This window comes from Abramis brama (genome assembly GCF_963993115.1).
Source record: "Abramis brama genome assembly, chromosome: 22".
NCBI lineage: Eukaryota > Metazoa > Chordata > Actinopteri > Cypriniformes > Leuciscidae > Abramis > Abramis brama.
In genome coordinates this window covers 21,120,795-21,141,730 of record NC_139984.1, presented here as the reverse complement: position 1 = coordinate 21,141,730, position 20,936 = coordinate 21,120,795, and the positions used below count along the sequence as shown (strand labels likewise).

Below are 20,936 nucleotides of genomic sequence, written 5' to 3'. Positions count from 1 at the left end.
ATAGTAAATATACCATATTAAATTTCATTGTCCCCCCACATTAAAATGTATTAAAATAAAATGAATGTAGGCTATATGAGAAAGTATATATAAGTAAATAGTAGAGTCTCATAAGTATATGACTCTACATCAAAACAGAGTATTTTGCAATGTACATTAACATTGTACTATATGCATGTTACTACAGGCCAGGCTTAAAATGCAACACTCTAATACAGTATGTAAAATGGAGCCGGTCACTTTGCCACTTTGTAGTGGATCTAAAATAGAATATGAATAATGTAGGCCTACTATAATAATAATAATAATAATAATAATCACACTAAATATATTATCAATGGTTTTACAATTTTTTAATATAATAATGTATATTTTCTTTTACATAAACATATTTAAAATAAACATAAATAGACATATATTACCTGTTTGACACAGAGAAAGAATTAGGCTAAATTCCTTACAAATTGCTTAAATAAAGGAAGTTTTATTCATGATAAATCTTAGTAAACACATACGCCACTTTTACTGATACTACCATCGAAATAGCAACATCAACACTAATAATAATAATAATAATTATGATATTAATAATAATATCATATTTGGTATTTGGAGCTTTTTGCAGGATTTTGTTTTTCTAACCTGTAGCATGAGGATCGATGCATTCGATAATCCCTCCCAATCATGGATTTGAGAGGCAGTTTTTCGGTTATAGGTTATTCGGGCCTGTATCCCGGCATGGGCCCGGAAGTTGTTTGGGGTTTCAGGTAAAAGATCCCGGAGATGCTGCCTTCGCTAGAGAAAACAAACGGCGCTTCTGCTGTATAAATATTGCAATCACAGTCGATCGTCAGGTAAGAAAAAAGATTCACCGTGCAAAATCAATGGCAGTTATTCAAGGAAAGTGACATTAGGTCAGGTAACTATGTTCGGATTGGGAGGGTTTACACGGCTAGACTCATCTGTCGAGTGCTGGGTGCCATAGCAACGCCAGCGGGCTCTCAGGAAACAGAATTCTGCTTTAGTTTGTCACGTCTAAAGATCGACTGTATTTCACGACCGGAGGCTGCCGATCGGATTGCGTTTTCAGCAACACTTGTTCTCTCGTTTGTGAGTTAGTTTAGCGACGTCTTTGCCTTATTGTGAGCTGTCACGTCTCGTTAGCTGGTTAGCAGCGGTGGCTAGCTAACGTTAGTGTTGCTCCAGACAGACCGGATTGACATGATTCTGCGTGCTGTCAGTCCTCCTCTACAGCACGGTGGTGTATGTAAAGTTACTAAACATACGAGAGCTCGTGTTCTCGTCGTCAGGCGTTGTTTTCTGGTATGACTGCAGACAGACAGGGCTGTTTCGATTATTGCGTTAATTAGACTCATTGACAGCTCTGAATTCATGAGATCTGCCTGTTGCAGCTGTGAATGGTTTAACGTTATGTCTCATACGACACAATGAGGTCTTACATTTCTGAAGGCCTGTTTGTTATTAGATCATGTAGTATCCATAAAGCCGATATAACATAATAACTCGACTCTGTAAGAGTCCATATTTGTTATTTATATGAGTCCATATTTATTCATGGCTGGAAAGAACTGAAAAGAAAGCAGTTTGTCATCTCATAGAATAATAGCATGAGCCTGCACCTGCTCTTTGTGACATCGGAATGTGTTTAAATTATGTTTTTTTTTAATCTGTGATCAATTTTGAGCCATATTGTTAACCATGAAAAATTCATAAATTATTGAATTATGATACCATAGGTCTGAAGTCATTCAGAAGGAGTTTTAAATCTGGTTCCAAAGTGTATTATAATGCATAAACAAAATATTTTCAATTTAAATATTCGTGGATAAACACAATCTGTGTAAAAAGAAATGTTGAAGACTTAGTGTTGGTAAAAGTGTCACTTTTCCTGTTTAGTTCAAACACCTTGTGCATTATTTTGCTATTAGTAAATGTATGATGTCTGTTTATCTCTAATTTTAGTTTGTGTATTTCATAATTTTCTGTTGTGAATGGAGCAGTTAAAATGAGTCACTTTTCAAATTAATTAAACAAATTAATTTATTCACACTTACGTTATGTTGTTTAGGAAAGTGCAACGGTGGTTTTTGTTGTCTTTTTGGGGTTTTATGAAGAAAAAAATTCTTGTACCACAAGTAGTCTTTAGCCCTATTATTTCCTATCATCTAGAACTGTTTGTGTGAGGGGGTAAACCTTAAACAATATCAAAGTTTTTAGGGATACATTTGATCTATAGATGTCCAGAAAACATGCTGAAAGGATGAAACTGGTTCTTCATATGCAAGTCAGATGTGACCACAGATGAGTCAAATAGTTATTTGTATAAAAACGAATTATGTAATTTTAATATGTGTTGCATTTAAAGCCTATTTCCAATACCAAAGCGATAATATGTGGAAATTTCTGAGTAATAGCAAATCATAACAACCCCTGCATTTTGTTTAGTATCATCATTGCTTTAGATGTCAGCCTGTGTTCTGATAGGTCACAAGATAAAGGGAGGGCAGTTTCTTGCACACTGCGCTCTTCATTTAAGACCAGAATTCTATAGAATGGACACTCAATTCAGCTGTTGAGTTAGAAATGAGATCTTGACCAGTGTGTATATCAATTATTCAGCTACTTAAACCGTGCAACCACACAGGAAAGGGAGAAATAACAAACTGCAAGTGAACTACCAAGTTTCTTTTTTCACCTGAATTCAGATGAGCCAAATATATATATATATGATTTAATGTTTTTTGATTGCACTGTATTATTGTAAAATGTACCAATGCATATCTTTAAAAACTTGCTTTCCTATTTGTTGGCAATGATGAAATTGTAAGTTGGTAAAACAAATGTTTTTGCATGATTTCTTGGTACAGGCAGCTGCTGTGATGATGAATGCTGACGATTGCAATGGCCGTTCGTACATGTCAGGTCAGGTATCTTTTTAAGTTCTTATTTTTTTGTTATTTTTATAGATATGCATGTAGCTAAATATAGTCGGTTCCAAATGTCAATGACCACACTGAGATCTGGGACATTTTTTATATATATCCACTGCTGTGATCCTCATGAAAGAATCCATCCAGTATATCTTAAACATATTTTATTGAATTGTGCTGGTTTAAATTCTCTTAGGAAATTATATTACTCAACAAACTGTTTTGAAGAAATTTTTTGACAGGGTGAACTCCAGAGTTTTTATTCAAAGCAAACTTAAAAAAACGTATTTATGTTCTATAAACTATTTTTTATGTTCTATATTTTTTATTATAATATTTTAAACACATTGAATACAAAAAATCCTGAGACTTTTAAAAAAAAAATTCACTCAAATTGTTATGCCGATAATATAATTTCTAGCGAAAATTTGGCATGAAATAAGAAAAAAATACAAAGGTGTATTTTAAGCCCCATTGTACTTGTACATGTTTTCAGGTAGTGGAGATTCTTCAACAGAGCGGGAGTTTTTTGCAGGGCTGAGAGGTCCCACCGTGAGCACACCAAACAGTCAACAGTCCTCACCCAGCCGCTCACTCAGTGGTCAGTGTCTGTCCATTAAACAACGCACTTTAACATCTTAGTATGAACAAGTTCTGCTTTAGGTAAAAGCATCTGCCAAGTGAATAAATGTATAACTTTATCTCCATGCCCAGCTAACTCCATCAAGGTGGAGCTCTACAGTGACGAGGAGGCAGGTGGTGCTCCACTGGCGGAAAGGAGAGTCGGGGAGAAGAATGAAGGATGGAAAGATGAAAAGGGCGAGTTGGCTGAAGATGGTGGAGTGGAGATGGTCGGAGGTACAAGAGGACAGGCTGGGAGCGGCTGTGGAGAGATGGCCAGCTCTGAGCCCGCATCCCCTGGTCCCATTCGACTCCCCAATGGGAAACTGAAATGTGATATATGTGGGATGATCTGCATTGGACCCAATGTTCTAATGGTGCATAAACGCAGCCATACAGGTAAGTGCTTTTTCACTGACCCTTGACAAAAAAAGACCAAATATATTAAAAAAAAATGTCAGTTTGAAGATATGTGCTGCTGTTTTTTTGCGCCGGTGGGAAAACTGGTAGTCTTGGTCTCGGTAGGTGAGCGGCCATTCCAATGTAACCAGTGTGGGGCCTCCTTCACTCAGAAGGGCAACTTGCTGCGTCATATCAAGCTCCACTCTGGCGAAAAGCCCTTCAAATGTCCCTTTTGTAACTACGCCTGTCGCCGCCGTGACGCCCTGACAGGACACCTCCGCACCCACTCCGGTGAGCCTTTGTGGTTTGAGAGAGGCCATTTGCGAGAAATAAAGAGAAGGAAGGAGAGAGAACTTTGTGGCTGGAAAATAAATGGATGGAAAAGTGTGTGGGATGGAAAAAGCCATTTTGATTTGCCACTGAGCATAAATGAATAGTCAAGGTCATGTAACCTACTTCTCTTTTAATGTAAGTGGTGATTATTTTTGCTGCCTAGAATTTCCTTTTAAACCTGTTGCTCTACTAGAGCTTGTGCAAGCAGACTAATAAGTGTGAATAAGACAACATCGATCGGTTATATAATCACGTTTTTTAGTCAAACTAAATGCAGCGGTCTAGTATGACATTTAGAGTATTATGAAAACAGGAAATCCTGCTTGTGTTTTTGAATGATGAAGAGCATTCACCTGTAGTGCCTAAGGTCCTTTGAATGAGAATATTGCAGATATTCAGAGAAATGACTTGATAGAATAATGAATTTCTCTGAAATGACGCACATCTCTAAAGCTAAATGGACAGATGTGGTCTGTAGTTTTTTCCTCTTCTGTTAACGTCATAGATGAGCAGCGTCATTTCATTTTTGGGGAAATTGTGACAAGGGAAATTCTGTGGTCTGATGAATCCTGTACCAGTAATTAGAGTATTCTAATGTAATTATATTGGAAATATATTATATATCATAATATATTATTATTTATATTTATATATAATATACACTGCCCGGCCAAAAAAGGTTGCTGTTTAGATTTAAATAGGCAAATACTTTATTATTGCAGTGATTATTATGTTTCTAGCGTGTTATATGTTTGTCAACGGTTCTTCTGACCCTGATTGATGGAGTAGCTTTTCATTTCTTAAACAACCATGTAGGAAGACACATCATGGCCATATTCCAAGATGATAAAGTGACAAGATGCATCAGGCTCAAATTGTGAAAGAATGGTTGGGAGGGAGCATGAAGAATCATTTTCACACATGAATTGGCACCTCTGAGTCCAGACCTTAAATTCATTTAATGTGCTGGAGTCGACTTTACAGAGTGCTGGACACTCTTGCTTTGTCAGTACAAGATCTTGACCAAAAATAGATGCACCTCTTGATGAAAATGGATGTTGTGGTGTTATTTCCTTCAATTAGAGTTAAAAGAACTGTTGCCAAACATATAACATGCTAGATGATCATGGCAATAATGGTCAAATTATTGACTCTTAAGCATTTCCCTATTTAAATCCAAACAGCAACTTTTTTTTTGGCCAGGCAGTGTATTATTAAATAACTTTACAGGGTAACACCTTAAATTAACCACAGCATCAGTACTGTGTTATTGATGTTTGTTTACATAACACATAAGCTGTGTGAAATGCATTCATATTCTCCCTCCACGTTATTTCAGTGTCCTCCCCTACAGTAGGGAAGCCCTACAAGTGCAGTTACTGTGGCCGCAGCTACAAGCAGCAGAGCACCCTGGAGGAGCACCGTGAGCGCTGCCACAGCTACCTACAGAGTCTGGACCACCAGCCTGCTCATAACACACAGCCTGCGCACGGTAATGCCATATTTACTAACACAAATGCTTGGGAGGTCAAAACTAGCAGTACTTTGGGTATCAAGTTGACACTAAATTGGATGATTTTAATGGATGTCTTTCTGCAGTAATTCGTCCAAGTGCTGCCTGACTGGCGGCTGCTTTTGAAAGCTCACCAGTGTTGTTATGTGCATGCTCTGTGAAGATCACAGCTGGTGATGTAGCTGCACACTTGAACGGTCCAAAGCACTTCTTGATTAAAATACATGCCTTAGAGAGGTATTATTGTAAACACAGAGAATCTAAACAGGTGGTTGTGTGTAAAAATATTACTGTGCTGTAGGCCTTGCAGTATGAGCTAAAATGTAACCTAATATAACCTAACCTTATGTTGTTAATATGCTGAATTTTATTCTTAATTTAAATAACCTGCTGCTCAGTCAAACTCTGAGAGCATTGAATCAATATTAATGTACATAACCAATAATCATATATTTAAGACTCTGCAAAAAGAATAATTTTAGTCATTTATTTTACATTAGACTACTTGTGATTTTCTTTTCTTTTTACTCTTATTAATAAAAGTGTACACTGGCGTTCAAAAGTTTGGCGTCGTTACAATTTTTACAATTACAATTACAATAATTTTTCACTCAGAAAAGTATCAAAAGTGACAGTAAAGACATTTTTATATATTGTTAGACAATTTCAAATAAACACTGTTCTTTTGAACTTTTTATTCATCAAAAAATCCTGAAAATAATACTAAGAAGAAGAAATGTTACTTATGTGACACTGAAGACTGAATTAATGACTTATGAAAATTCAGCTTTGCCATCACAGGATTAAACTGTGTATTAAAATTGAACAGTTATTTTAAATTGTAATAGTATTTCATAATACTGATTTTACTTTATTTTTTTATCAAATAATGCAGCCTTGGTGAGAGATTTCTTTCAAAAACTGACCACAAAACTTATTTATATATAATTATAAATTAATATATTAATATAGATAATTAATATAGTTTCAATACCATATTAAATGCTGTGGTATCAAAATTGGTGTGATATACTCAAAAAAATATAATAGAAACACCATTCTATTATAATCATGCTTCTGCGTGTGGATTGTCTTCAGGTGAAGAGTCCCATAATGTGGAGATGATGTCTGAACCACTGATCCAGTCCTCCTCAGAAAAGATGACCTTCATTGATCGGCTGGCCAATAGCATCACCAAGAGGAAGAGATCTACACCCCAGAAGTTTCTGGGTAGGCCCATTTCTTTGAATACCTATGCAGAACAGTGATACCCGAGTTGTGAGCTTGTGAACTGTATGCAGCAAGAAAGACATGAGTGATAAACATGCAAATTTGTAAGGTTCGTAAAAATTGAATCAGTCTGTTTAATGATTGGTTGTCAATATGACAACGTGTTGTTCAAGATATATATAACCTATTGTTCAAATGTTTGGGGTCTGTAAGTTTTTTATGTCTTATGGTCATAAAGGGAATATTATTACAATTTTAAATAAATATTTTCTATTTTAAAATAATTAAATAGGCAAAGCTGAATTTTCAGCATTATTACTCCAGTTTTCAGTGTCACATGATCCTTCAGAAATCAGCCTAATATGCTGATTTGGTGCTCAAGAAACCTTTATAACTATTATTATCAATGTTGAAAACAATTATGTTGCTTTTTTCTTTTCTTTTTTTGTGGAATCTGTGATACTTTTCTTTAAAGTTAGGATTCTTTGATAAACAGGAAGTTCAAAATTCAAAAGTCTCTTGTAACATTATAAATGTCTTTACTGTCACTTTTGATCAATGCAATGTATAAAAGTATTAATTTCTTTTAAAATAACCGAACCGTTGAACGGTAGTGTATATATTTTTATTACTTTTTAAAATATTATATTTTAAATAATTTATTTTAAAAAATCTCAGAGTTTTGTTTCTATGAATTAGATTTAGAAATAGTATAGTAACAATATTATTGGTTATTGCATAGATGCAAAAACAGAATAATTTCAGTGCAATCTAATGATCATTATGATTATGATGCTTCCTGGCTTTCTAGGTGAAAAGCACATGCGACTGAATATATCCGAAGCACCTTATGATCTCGACCCCAATCCTGATAAAGAAGGGGACATGTTGCTGTCGCACCCCGAGGGTGACCCCGCTGCTTTAGCAGGCATGGCAGGGCGTTTCCTGCGGGGGCCGAGAGGAGGCAGCAACGATGTGGATCCTTCCCGGTCGCTGCGGATGCCCCCCCACTCCACCTGCATCTCAGAGTTCACCCCAGTCATCAGCTCCGTCTACCCTCATATAACCTCTCTAGGGCAGCGTCTTAACTGTGCAGGGGGCATCTCCATGGGCCTGGCCGGGAGGGAGGCCGGCGAGGGTCACGAAGATGCACCTTCCACCCGCAGCCACGCCGCCTCGCCGAGCAACGGTTACCAAGATTCGACAGACACTGAGAGCATGGCGGAGGAGCAGTGCGTCATCACCTCGGTGCCACCGGGAAACTTGAACCACCGTGGGCGCGAGCGGCACAGTCCTAGTCACGCCAAAGAAACGGACATGGAGGGGGACAGGGAGAAAGGGATCCCTGGGGGTTTACCGACCAAGGCGAGCCCGCGCTCCCCGCTGACGAGGGAAGCCATGCAGGTGGTGGACGGGGAAGGGCGGCCGGTGCGCTCCTTCCGCTGCGAGCACTGTCGCATTTTCTTCCTGGACCATGTCATGTTTACCATCCACATGGGCTGCCACGGCTTCCGCCAGCCCTTCGAGTGCAACATCTGCGGCCACCGCAGCCAGGACCGCTACGAGTTCTCCTCGCACATTGTCCGCGGGGAGCACCAGGTGGGCTGAGGTGGGCGGAGGTCAAGACTGGGGGGGAGATGTACAGAGCGTTGTATGCTGCTTTGAGATGGCGTCATGGCGTCTAGTTCGGTCTGCACCAGACTGGGGCACATTAGCACTTGCTTTTATAATTAGCGGACATCAGATTTTCCGTCGACGGCTAATCGCTTAGGTACGAGCATAAAACGTGTAATTGCATCCCGCGTAAGAGGATGACAACTAAGTCATATCCTCCGATTGCACTCCTACACCAAGTCATTCATCGCAAGAAGCAGCTGTTTTGCTTTAGAAGTGCCTTACTTCGGTGGGGTTTATTTTTTATCAGTTGGGAAGAGAAATTCGAGATGTGAGATTAGGTCTATACCCATCTGTTTGGTGGCGTTTACATAGAGTCTGCCTCTTGAAGAGAGAAAGACATTGAATTGCTTAGACGTCCAAAGTCTGGACTGTTTTATCCAGAGTGGTTTTCCAAAGTTTCTGAGCCTGTTAAACAAGAAATCTATGCCTAAGAGTATTCACACTAACTTTGTGCTCTTTTAGGATACCTCGGTGGGACTGTTGAAATTAGGCGACTCAGGGAGGACACTGCTGACAGAGAGGGAATGGAGAGCAAGCAGCGTGAATTGCAAAATTGAGGCTGGAGCATTGGTATGTTAGCCATATAAGGAGCACAGACACATATTGCCTTAATCGTTGCTTTATATGAACCCTGTACGAGTTAGTTTTAGAATTGCACATGGTTTTTAATGCTGGACCATTCCGTAGGTACAATGCAGCCTGAATTCGGGTAACTTCGAAACAAAGATGATACGTCACTCTTGGGTCAAATAGGATTGTGTTTAGGCTAAGGCTCGGATAATTTTATTGCTTTCTAAAATGTATGTCAATGTTTTATTTAAGAAAGGAAATGAACTTGAAACATTTGCCTTAGTTTTTGAGTCTACAATCTCTGTCCAGAAAAGAAAAAAAAAGTTGATTTCCTTGTGCCTCAGATCTTGATTGTCGTTTCAACTTTATCTCAACCTCACTTAAGTGGCGATAAAGATTTTGCCTATCAAATCTATTGAGGTTTTTTTAAATAGTTTTTGTAGTACGAAGTCCCCGCCATCCATCCTCTGCCATGCTGCGAACACAGTGAGCCACATTATGTTTTTTAGATGCGGAAAAGAAGCCTTAATATTCTGGTGCAGACCAAACACAGACCTATGTTGCATTCCGTGAATTTGAAGACGAGTGAAGGGGAAGGGTTTTTACCTCAAAAGGAGGATTGCACTTTTTCTAATTCTGCTTAAATGTGAGTGTTTTTGCTGGGGCTGTTGGGAGGGTTCCGGACAGGCGGGGCGGCACCGGGCGGGAGCGGGATTTTATTCAAAGGCTTTAGGGGAGCAGACACAGTAATGACTGGTAACTGAGCTTTGAAACATATTCTTTTGTTTTCTGAAATTGCTCTATTGCACTGATTTCTGATAAAAATGCTATTTAGAGAAAACAAGAAACAATTTGATACAAGAACACGTTGGTTATAAAGACCAGATGAACAGTGTGGTGTTTTTAAAAACAATTCTATAAAGGCTATTTTCCTAATCATAAAAGGGGTCACGGTCATTTAAGGATTCAGAACTGAACGTTTTCTCCTTGTGTTGTAAAATTTGGTGCTTGGATGTTTGTGTGACTTCTGCCCTTGATATTGGACTTGTATCCTGTACGCTTGTCCTGTGTGGTCATGTCCCATATGAGTTCATGCATACGGTACTCTCGATCCCCACTGAGTACAAACTGCTGCTTGAATTTGAAGGAAAGGACTGAAATATTGTTGTAGAGTTACGTACCGTCCTGCCAAGATATATTGTGGCCTGTTTTATCAGCGGATCTCACTTGCACAAACTGAAACGAAACTAAAGCACCAATGAGAGAATTTTGGAGAATCTCAAAGAGTTGTTTTGTTTGATTGCTTGTACATCTTTATGTGACGTGGGCTGTGGTTAAGGGTACTTGGATGTTGTAGCATGTGTGTATCACTTGACCTTGGAGGTGGTCAGCTGTTTCCAAAACTTGCTTGTGTGTAATCCACTGACCCTACATCTTTTCAGTTACTTTCACAACATTTGTAGGCCTCTTAATACGTATGCTTGGATTCACTCCAGTGCAAGCCTACAGAGTACAGTATGAATGGAAGAAGAAGTGAAATTCAGTATTTACAAAGGTTAGTCAGTGACTTTGCACCCTTCATAGAATTTAATTTTTTTTTCTGCTGACATAAATTTATTTACTTGAAATTATGGCAAAAACCATATATGACACTTAATGCACTTATCGGTCAAAAAGAAATTATTTAATGAATTCTACCGAGTGTGTGAATGAGAGAGTTTGCATGTGTACTCGTTTGTTTGCTGGGGTTCTGCAACTGTTCTGCTTGTGAAATACTAGCTGCAATTTTCCCTATTTCCTCTAAACCAAACCAGGCTCTTTTCTGCACCATTTCATATTTCTTATCCCCAAGGTGTGATGAACTCCATATTTTTAAACGAACTGTGAAGCAACCATAATGAGCAGCAACCGAGAAAGAGAGACCTAGCATTTTGGGGAGGCAGGGATCAAACTCTCTGTCATTCTTGGGCTTTATCCCTGGGTTCAATGTTTTTAAATATTTTGTGAGAAAAAAAAAATGTATATGACAAAGAAAAACTCTTTACCTCAAATTTGTTAAAATATAAAAAACTGCCTCATGTTCTATAAAAAGGTGTGTTGGTTTCAAGAGGTATTGTTTATTTGATCTTGTTTTTAAAGAGTGTAACCCAACTTTAAGTTGAAGTAATTTTTCATGTCCAATAAAGTAATATTTGTTGTAACTTCTGTCTGCTTACAACTCTAAACACTTGTTCTCTAGTTTCCCTAATTCATGTCCAGTCTTGATCAAGTCAACAAATAATCGGTCCATGAATTGTTTCTCTACAGGTTCAATATGTGGTCAAGGTGGACATTTAAAGTGACTGCTCACCATCTTTAACTGCATTTTTTTATTTTTGTATCTCTAAATTAATATAAGGACTAAATGAAATAAAAACAATTTTAGAAATAATAATTTAGTATAGCATGTACTATAAACTATTTAGGCATTTTTTCCTCAGTTCAGCCAACTTGTTTCAGTGCAGTATTTCAGTATTACTATATTATTATAGTATTTATTAATATTTTGAATTACCTTTTGTGGAGTTGTTTTCACAATTTTAATTAATATTCAGTTTTTATTAGTATTTTTGTAGTTTTTAGTTTTAGTAATTGTAACTCTAGATTCTAGTTACTGTTAGATTCTCATCAAATTAATGTTTTTATAGTTTCTTATGATAATGCGGTTTCAATTCTATTGTAAAAAATATTGCAAGCCTTTGCTTACATTGAGCAATGTATTTTACAGCATTTAATATAACAGATACATTTGATTTTAAAATGGTTCGTGGTTAATGGTTAGTAAATGTTAAAATGACCATTTAGATTAATAAATCCTGTAAAGTATTGTTAACTAATGAACAAGTGTTTTCCTATTGAAAATGGGTTTCAGCAAACTTAAGACCACTCATGTTTTACACCATTTTTGCCTTAAATGTAAAAACTTAAAATTCAAGTTCTATTTAAATGACTAACATCAAGCAGCTTTATTTTTCCCAAAATGATACAACAACCTCAAAAACCTTCTCGTACACATTAGAGGACAACATTTTCCATTTTTGATTAAACAAAGACAAGAGAACATTTTAGGTTTAGTCATCTTTATTTCTTTACAGAAACATGTATGCAAATATCTCCAGATTACATTGGTTTTGGAGGGGGACGTGGGGGACCACCCTGAAAGAAAGAAATCAGAAAAATTAATATTGTATTGATCAGTATTATTATTGACAAAATAGTCAAAGAAGCCAATTTTTATGCATGTAATATCCATTAAGCACAATAGGCATCCCTATGCCCTAATTTAAAATGGATATGGATGCATCACTTACAGCGGGCCTGAAGCGTGGAGGAGGGGTACGGTCCTTCCTGGCCTCGCGAGAACGGTTCCTCACCACTTTGCTGTGGATGGCACAGCTGACACAGTAGTGCAGCTTCACATACAGTTTGGGCAAAACGTAGGCTGTAGAAGGACAAAGAAACAAGTTCGATAAACGTTTTAACAAGCCTGTTTGTTCCCCTCCATAAGAAGCCCAGTATCTTACTCACAGTCAAACACACTGGCTTCAGAGATGTCCCTTACAGCCGCAGCCTCCACAATATTTCTGATGACAAACTTCTTGATGGCTTTGTCCTTGGGCACACACCGGGCACAGTTTGTGCAGCGGATGGGCTGGACATGCCCACGTCCCTTCTTAGCACGACCGTTATTCCTCCTCTTCTTAGTCTAGGAGATGGAGAAATAAAGTTAGCACTGGTTTGCAAATGACAACCTTGAAATCATAATCTGTTAATGCACATTTACAAAACATTTAGTTTTATTAGTGGAAATGTAATTGTAATTGATGGCTTTGCACTTGATACTTTATACAATTTAACAATTCTGATGTGTTTTGTAATGTGTATTTGATTTATAAACCGTCTGACTCTGTACACCTATAGTGCAAACAGGCACAGTAAATAAAATACTTTGCTGTAATTTGTGGACAATAGGTAAGTCAATCCAAATTAAGATAGCAAGAAATGGTAATACGAAATTTCTTAAAATACAGAGCTATTAACGGGGGTAAAAGCTTAACTCATCGGTTTAAGACAAGATAAAAGACTGTAATGCGTGTTTAGTGTAACGTTACATGCGTGATACTTCAGGCGTAGTATCGTTAATGAATTATTATGATCAAAAACTATGAAAAACTGAGTGGTGTTTGGTTGTATACGAAGAGATATTACTCCGAAATGTGAAACGAATGAGAAAACGCACTTGTCGCAATAATAACAGGATAAAAGACGGTGTTTAGTCTGAACGATTGGTAGACTCACCATCTTGATTTAGAGAAGCATGAGAGAGGACCGGAAATACTTTTACGTCATTTATATAGTGCGCGCAGCAGCCGGACGTCTTTGGGTAATATAATAAAAGCCATTATTAATTTTAAAATAATTTAACATTATTTTCTTTGTTATTATCCTAAACTTAAGTAGAAAAATAGATTGTAAAAATTGAGTGTTTTTATGTGTTTTCAGGAGTGTTTTGTGGTGTATTTTACCTGTGATATTTGCAATAAAGACAGACGGTCTTCAACGTAAACTGGTGCCATTTTGTGGTTTACAGCCGCAAAATAACCTGACTGAAAGAACAATACAGTTGATATATTAACTTCTTGGTAAGTCCAAACAATGCAAAGTATAAATTCGTGTGCGTAGTACGTTTGTGGCCCATTAAGACTACCACTAGATGTCAGTAAAGGCTTTGTTATAGCACAGAGTACCAAGTCTCTCACCTTAATGCTTTTGTCAATGCTCAGAATTAGTCAGTGCAGATAAACCATATACCACTTAATAGCTAAACTAGTGGACAAACACCGAATATTGAGAGATACCAAATATAGAAGTTTAAGAATCAGTCATTGAGACACTTATATTGATTGACCACTAATCTAAATGGACCGGTCCTTCTCAGTGTCTATGTATGTTGGTTAGTGCTCAGTGCACAGTGGATTTCTTTATGAACACTTTTGCTGTTTAAAATACCAGTCATCGAAGATCAAACCACACCTCTGTATGTACCAGTGTTGTAATTTTTTAGGTGGATTTCTGAGATTATGGACAATGATTGACATTTGGCTGATGTCCTCTGGTTTGCCTCTGGAAGTGATTACAGAGTTGGGTTGTGGAGTGGAGCTCTGGTGAAGGGTGGGGGCAAAAGAGGGAGGTGTTCTTATGCAAGCAGCTCCCAGCATGCATGTGCAGTCTGGAAGAGTGAATGTGTAGTTCCTGCAGTTGACTGTCCCCTGTGTCACTGCACTTAGGGAGCTGTTGCCAAGTCTTTTTTACAGGGTCGCTGATGGGAATTGAAAGGATAAAACTAGGGCCCACCTACGCAAAGGTGCATTCAATCAAATATACTCCCTCTCATTTTACTTTGACCTTGTAATATGGCATTTAAGATATTCATTTCGGTGCTGGGACTTAGTCATACTTGAGGGAAAGTTTGCTGTGGCTATAATATTTGCATTGGTAAATTGAATTTGAGAATGGAAAGTGCCTGTCAGTGTGTGTGCAGAAGCTGAATAGTGTTTTAAGCTTTCATGAGACAGAGAAAAAGGGAGAGATGGTGACACAGGAATGTGTCAGTGTTCCTGTAACCACTATGCCCTTAAACTGCAGCAAATAAACATTCCTCCATTCATGTGTCAGAGCTGAACACTTGCCCACTGTTGCTGTAAAAACATAGGCAATAATTAAAACCAAAAACCCAATACTTTTTCCTTTGTCTTAAACAACATTTTTCTTCCAGTGGATTGCATTTCGACAATGTAACATTCATATATATTTTTTACCACCAAGACTGGATAGTATGGAAGTGTGCAAGACACTGCAGATTACTATATATAATTTGCATCCACACAGGCAACTTTAGTGATGGCCATGCTGGAGGATTGTTAGAATCCAGTTAAAACTTATTATGCAACTATTTGGGATACTTGATTCTGATTGGTCAATAGTGCCATCCAGCGGTCAGATATTTCCTAATATTTACCACTGTCTGTGGTAACACTGTATATATCAAACTACTTATCGGCTAACTGAAACCGTTACTTTTATGTCTCCTGTATTACACCATGTATTCTTGTTTTACAAAAAGACCTTTGAGATAATATACAGGTAAAATGATAAAATATTTTATGTCTATATATTTTTGGTAAGTAACAACATTGCAAACAACGTTGGACCCTTATTGACTTTCATTGTATGGACAAAGTTATGTTCTGAAGAAAAAAGTTATGCAAGTTTGAATCAGGGCACATAACTGATGAAGGAATCTTAATTTTGGGGTGAACTGACCCTTTAAGACTTTTTTTCCCCCTGAGTCAACAGTAACAATTCACTTTTTTACAGCCATCAAAAAAAATATGGCACCATTATATTTGAGTTTTGTCTCTGTCATCATGTGGTTGCAGAAAGTGATTTAGCCTGGCTGAAAAACAGGCCTACTGAGAACCGCCCGTCGCCTCAATAGACTAAATCAAGAGGTCATGGTCCATTAGTGAGGGGGGTCGATATTGCCACCTAAATCATTACTACATCAGGCCTGTTCGCCCACACACACGCCGACGTACACACTTGCACAGACATACAGATATTATCATGCAGACTTGTACATTACACAGGCAGACTCCACTCACACATTGCTCAGTATTAGCCACAGATATCAGTCTAATATTTTATACCACAGACACATCCTCAGGAAATAAGTGGATTGAAGATTGTCACAGCTCCTATTTCTGTGGATATAGACTACTCATACACTAAATAATGCAATACACTCTCTCTCTCTTTGACCTTTCATGTCAATCTCATATCCTCAGCTCTGTTAAAAGCAATGTTATGTGTCTCAACCTCTTGATTTGTGCATTTTCTTTCATATGCTCAAATATTTTGTACTGACACAGGAGGTTTGGACAGACATATCAAAGATCTAAGTTACGTCACAGTCATCAAACACAATTTGGTATTTGGTATTTAGGGATGGGGAAATGTGCGTGTGACCCAGAGTGCAAGATAAGTAATCAATGTTTTCGTTTGTTTGTTTTTTCTATAAGAGCAGGAATGTACATTTTAAATGTGTATATACATTAATTTGGTCGATATTTATGAGTCCACTAGCATAGAACTGGCTTCCGGCTATCAGATACAGTGAGGAAAATAAGTATTTGAACACCCTGCTATTTTGCAAGTTCTCCCACTTAGAAATCATGGAGGGGTCTGAAATTGTCATCGTAGGTGCATGTCCACTGTGAGAGACATAATCTAAAAAAAAAAAATCCAGAAATCACAATGTATGATTTTTTAACTATTTATTTGTATGATACAGCTGCAAATAAGTATTTGAACACCTGTCTACCAGCTAGAATTCTGACCCTCAAAGACCTGTTAGTCTGCCTTTAAAATGTTCACCTCCACTCCATTTATTATCCTAAATTAGATGCACCTGTTTGAGGTCATTAGCTGCATAAAGACACCTGTCCACCCCATACAATCAGTAAGAATCCAACTACTAACATGGCCAAGACCAAAGAGCTGTCCAAAGACACTAGAGACAAAATTGTACACCTCCACAAGGCTGGAAAGGGCTACGGGGAAATTGCCAAGCAGCTTGGTGAAAAAAGGTCCACTGTTGGAGCAATCATTAGAAAATGGAAGAAGCTAAACATGACTGTCAATCTCCCTCGGACTGGGGCTCCATGCAAGATCTCACCTCGTGGGGTCTCAATGATCCTAAGAAAGGTGAGAAATCAGCCCAGAACTACACGGGAGGAGCTGGTCAATGACCTGAAAAGAGCTGGGACCACCGTTTCCAAGGTTACTGTTGGTAATACACTAAGACGTCATGGTTTGAAATCGAGGAAAATAAGTATTTGAACACCCTGCTATTTTGCAAGTCCTCCCACTTAGAAATCATGGAGGGGTCTGAAATTGTCATCGTAGGTGCATGTCCACTGTGAGAGACATAATCTAAAAAAAAAAATCCAGAAATCACAATGTATGATTTTTTAACTATTTATTTGTATGATACAGCTGCAAATAAGTATTTGAACACCTGAGAAAATCAATGTTAATATTTGGTACAGTAGCCTTTGTTTGCAATTACAGAGGTCAAACGTTTCCTGTAGTTTTTCACCAGGTTTGCACACACTGCAGGAGGGATTTTGGCCCACTCCTCCACACAGATCTTCTCTAGATCAGTCAGGTTTCTGGGCTGTCGCTGAGAAACACGGAGTTTGAGCTCCCTCCAAAGATTCTCTATTGGGTTTAGGTCTGGAGACTGGCTAGGCCACGCCAGAACCTTGATATGCTTCTTACAGAGCCACTCCTTGGTTATCCTGGCTGTGTGCTTCGGGTCATTGTCATGTTGGAAGACCCAGCCTCGACCCATCTTCAATGCTCTAACTGAGGGAAGGAGGTTGTTCCCCAAAATCTCGCAATACATGGCCCCGGTCATCCTCTCCTTAATACAGTGCAGTCGCCCTGTCCCATGTGCAGAAAAACACCCCCAAAGCATGATGCTACCACCCCCATGCTTCACAGTAGGGATGGTGTTCTTGGGATGGTACTCATCATTCTTCTTCCTCCAAACACGTTTAGTGGAATTACGACCAAAAAGTTCTATTTTGGTCTCATCTGACCACATGACTTTCTCCCATGACTCCTCTGGATCATCCAAATGGTCATTGGCAAACTTAAGATGGGCCTTGACATGTGCTGGTTTAAGCAGGGGAACCTTCCGTGCCATTTCCAGCCTTGTGGAGGTGTACAATTTTGTCTCTAGTGTCTTTGGACAGCTCTTTGGTCTTGGCCATGTTAGTAGTTGGATTCTTACTTATTGTATGGGGTGGACAGGTGTCTTTATGCAGCTAACGACCTCAAACAGGTGCATCTAATTTAGGATAATAAATGGAGTGGAGGTGGACATTTTAAAGGCAGACTAACAGGTCTTTGAGGGTCAGAATTCTAGCTGATAGACAAGTGTTCAAATACTTATTTGCAGCTGTATCATACAAATAAATAGTTAAAAATAGATTATTTTTTTTTAGATTATGTCTCTCACAGTGGACATGCACCTACGATGACAATTTCAGACCCCTCCATGATTTCCAAGTGGGAGAACTTGCAAAATAGCAGGGTGTTCAAATACTTATTTTCCTCACTGTATAAATGGACCCCTGCACATGATATGCAGGAAAAAAAGCGAATTAAGAATTTGTTACCTCTACTTAATAATTTGTTCCCTTGTATTAGGTAAATCCTGACCACGTTGAATAAATTCAATCCTTGTCTTACAATAAATCATTGAATTCTGAATTCTTAATCAAGGCCAAATGACATATGTGGGGCTCCATAGCTATAGACTAAAAGCCACAAATCTCTTTGTAGATGGATATTTTGGACAATTTCATGTGTTTTTGTCCATACTATGAAAGTCAACAGGGTCCAGTGTTGTTTTGGACCCCATATTTCAAGATATCTTATTTTGTGTTCCACGGAAGAAGGAAAGTCATTCAGGTTTGAAGCGACATGAGGTCAAGTAAATGACGACACAATTTTCATTTTGAGGTGAACCATCCCTTTAAATTAAAGTTGTGCCCATATGAATCAAATCAAATGATCTGTTAGATCAGTGATCATACATCTAATTGCATTATGATTTCTAAACAATGATGCCAACTAATGCCCTGTCATCTTTAACATTTCTCCTCCTCAAGGAGCAGTTGCAAGGCAGCGTACGAGCGCATGATGGAGATGTTACAAGACTAGAGCCTTTGTGATGTAAGATGGCAGTTTCTCTGGAGCCACCATCTGCTGAGAGGGTCAGGCAGCGTGTAGGGTTCAAATCTCCTGGATTCTGCCTGCTTCCCAGCTGCCATGCCCAGGCACTCCGAGATCCACACACAACCACACTTACACACCTCGCAATTATCACACACACTCGTAGACGCGCATAATCCCAGGCATGCTGCGCTGCCGAAACCATTCTCATCAGGGCTGACACTAAAGAATGTTGGGATTCTTGTCTTGAGGTACCAGTGTTTTTTCCTCCCTCTTTGGGTTTGTGCAAAATCCACACATTCTGTTGAACCCATGCGCCCACACTGCATCAGCCCTGCATGTGACCACTGCTCCACTGTGCTCCATTCAGCACGGTGACTCGAACTTTGCTCACATTCCATCTCTTTGGTCCATTTTGCCCGTCAGCCTGTTCCTCAACCCTTTGAATAGGCCCCGAGCTTAGAGGGAAAACAATCTCCCCGAATTTTTGGAAGAAGCTGCTTGCCACGTTTTTTTTTTGTGGTCCATAATATCATGTACCTGTTTGCTGTACTGTTCCTTTGAGTTTAAAGTGACTCTTTTCTTTCCTCAAATGGAAAGTAGTCATTCTACAACAACATCGCTTAGCCAAACTCTTACTCAGTCCAACCCAGTGAGGTTTTGTTTTGGATTTTTATCAAGTGATTTAATTTTTTGCCATTATTCTATTAGCTTCAAACCACGACTGGAAGGTTAAGTTTCTCGAAGTTCTTCAGAGACTCTCAAGGGCACTTATCGAATTAAAACTTTATTGCTCAGTTTTGGAAAAAGAGCAGAGCGCTCCAATTAAGGAAAAAGGCAATTCATAAACCCTCTCGACCATGTTACTAAATGGAGATGTAGAGTGTTAAAGAGTTTTCAGCTTGCGGTTTTACATGTATCGCAATCTGCGACTTTGTGCTTTTTGACTCGTCGGTTGCATATGTCCATCACGCTCCTTATTGGCATTGAAAGAGAAATGAATTTATTTTTTTCTTGTGTTTCGAGATGCCTCCCTTTCCCAGCCTCCCTCCCTGCTTGCCGCCTGGCAGGCCCGTGTGTCAAAGGTGGCTGCTGCAGAACAGACTGTGGGAACAGCCGGTCAGCCTCCCCTGTCCCCTATTCCCTAACCAGAGGGGCAGCCATCAATCCAAGCCTGCTCGAACCCCTCCCGGCGCACACATCTCCGCAACCCACACACTCGCTCCCCAATAATCCGCGGAAGCAATTTCATCTCGACTCGGGTGGCGGCCCATTGTCGCCAACTCCTTCAATCTTTCCTAATTAACTCTCGCTTTGTCCCGCATCCGAGCTTCTGGACTCATCTCTACGACATTCCGATCGGGGCCGGTCTTCACACTCCCGGGCAACCCTCGGACCCTAATCCCACTGCACCCCTCCCTCCCGAGTAACTCTTTCCATTTTTTTCTTTCCCCCAACCTGCCGATCACCTACTTACAGAGTTAGGTAGGGGCATTAACTCCTTGGGTTTTTTGAAAGAAGAGGACGAAGGAGGGGGCGAGGAGGAGATGGCCAGAAAGCGACTCCAACCCAGACAATTAGAACAATGGGCCGGGCCTGTAGGAGGCTAACTCGCAGCGTCACGCCTGGACGGTGGGGTATTTTGTCGGTTTAATGAATTGTCCGTCAGTCCCTGGCTGCATCACAGGCCGTGTAGAGAGTGGACAGCAGGGACCCAGACACTAAGTCGGTATTTATTACACTGCCTTTGTCACTAATTGAGCTAATTATCAGTGACTCTTCAGCACTCCCAC

General features: G+C 39.0%; 2 protein-coding genes across 11 annotated transcripts; one reads left to right on the top strand and one right to left on the bottom strand.

Moving 5' to 3' along the window:
* Nucleotides 1-616: 616 nt before the first annotated feature.
* Nucleotides 617-11,498, top strand: ikzf4 (IKAROS family zinc finger 4). 10 transcript variants are annotated; one of them, XM_084098839.1, is made up of 8 exons: nt 617-854; nt 2,889-2,943; nt 3,448-3,552; nt 3,666-3,971; nt 4,083-4,265; nt 5,647-5,799; nt 6,919-7,050; nt 7,862-11,498. In XM_084098839.1, exons 1-8 carry the CDS (start codon nt 660-662, stop codon nt 8,656-8,658), a joined length of 1,926 nt encoding a protein of 641 aa, XP_083954965.1. In that variant the 5' UTR covers nt 617-659; the 3' UTR covers nt 8,659-11,498. The 10 variants fall into 10 exon arrangements, with proteins under 10 accessions (XP_083954965.1, XP_083954967.1, XP_083954968.1 ...); XM_084098841.1 differs by having other exon boundaries at nt 618-854; nt 4,098-4,265; XM_084098848.1 differs by having other exon boundaries at nt 739-854; nt 2,889-2,948; nt 3,452-3,552; nt 4,098-4,265.
* Nucleotides 11,499-12,399: 901 nt separating this feature from the next.
* Nucleotides 12,400-13,692, bottom strand: rps26 (ribosomal protein S26). Its single transcript, XM_084099678.1, has 4 exons — nt 13,636-13,692; nt 12,865-13,042; nt 12,648-12,778; nt 12,400-12,492 (listed from the first exon to the last, which is right to left on the bottom strand). The coding sequence occupies exons 1-4, from the start codon at nt 13,636-13,638 to the stop codon at nt 12,457-12,459; spliced, it is 348 nt and encodes a 115-aa protein (XP_083955804.1). The 5' UTR covers nt 13,639-13,692; the 3' UTR covers nt 12,400-12,456.
* Between the last annotated feature and the right edge of the window lie 7,244 nt (nt 13,693-20,936).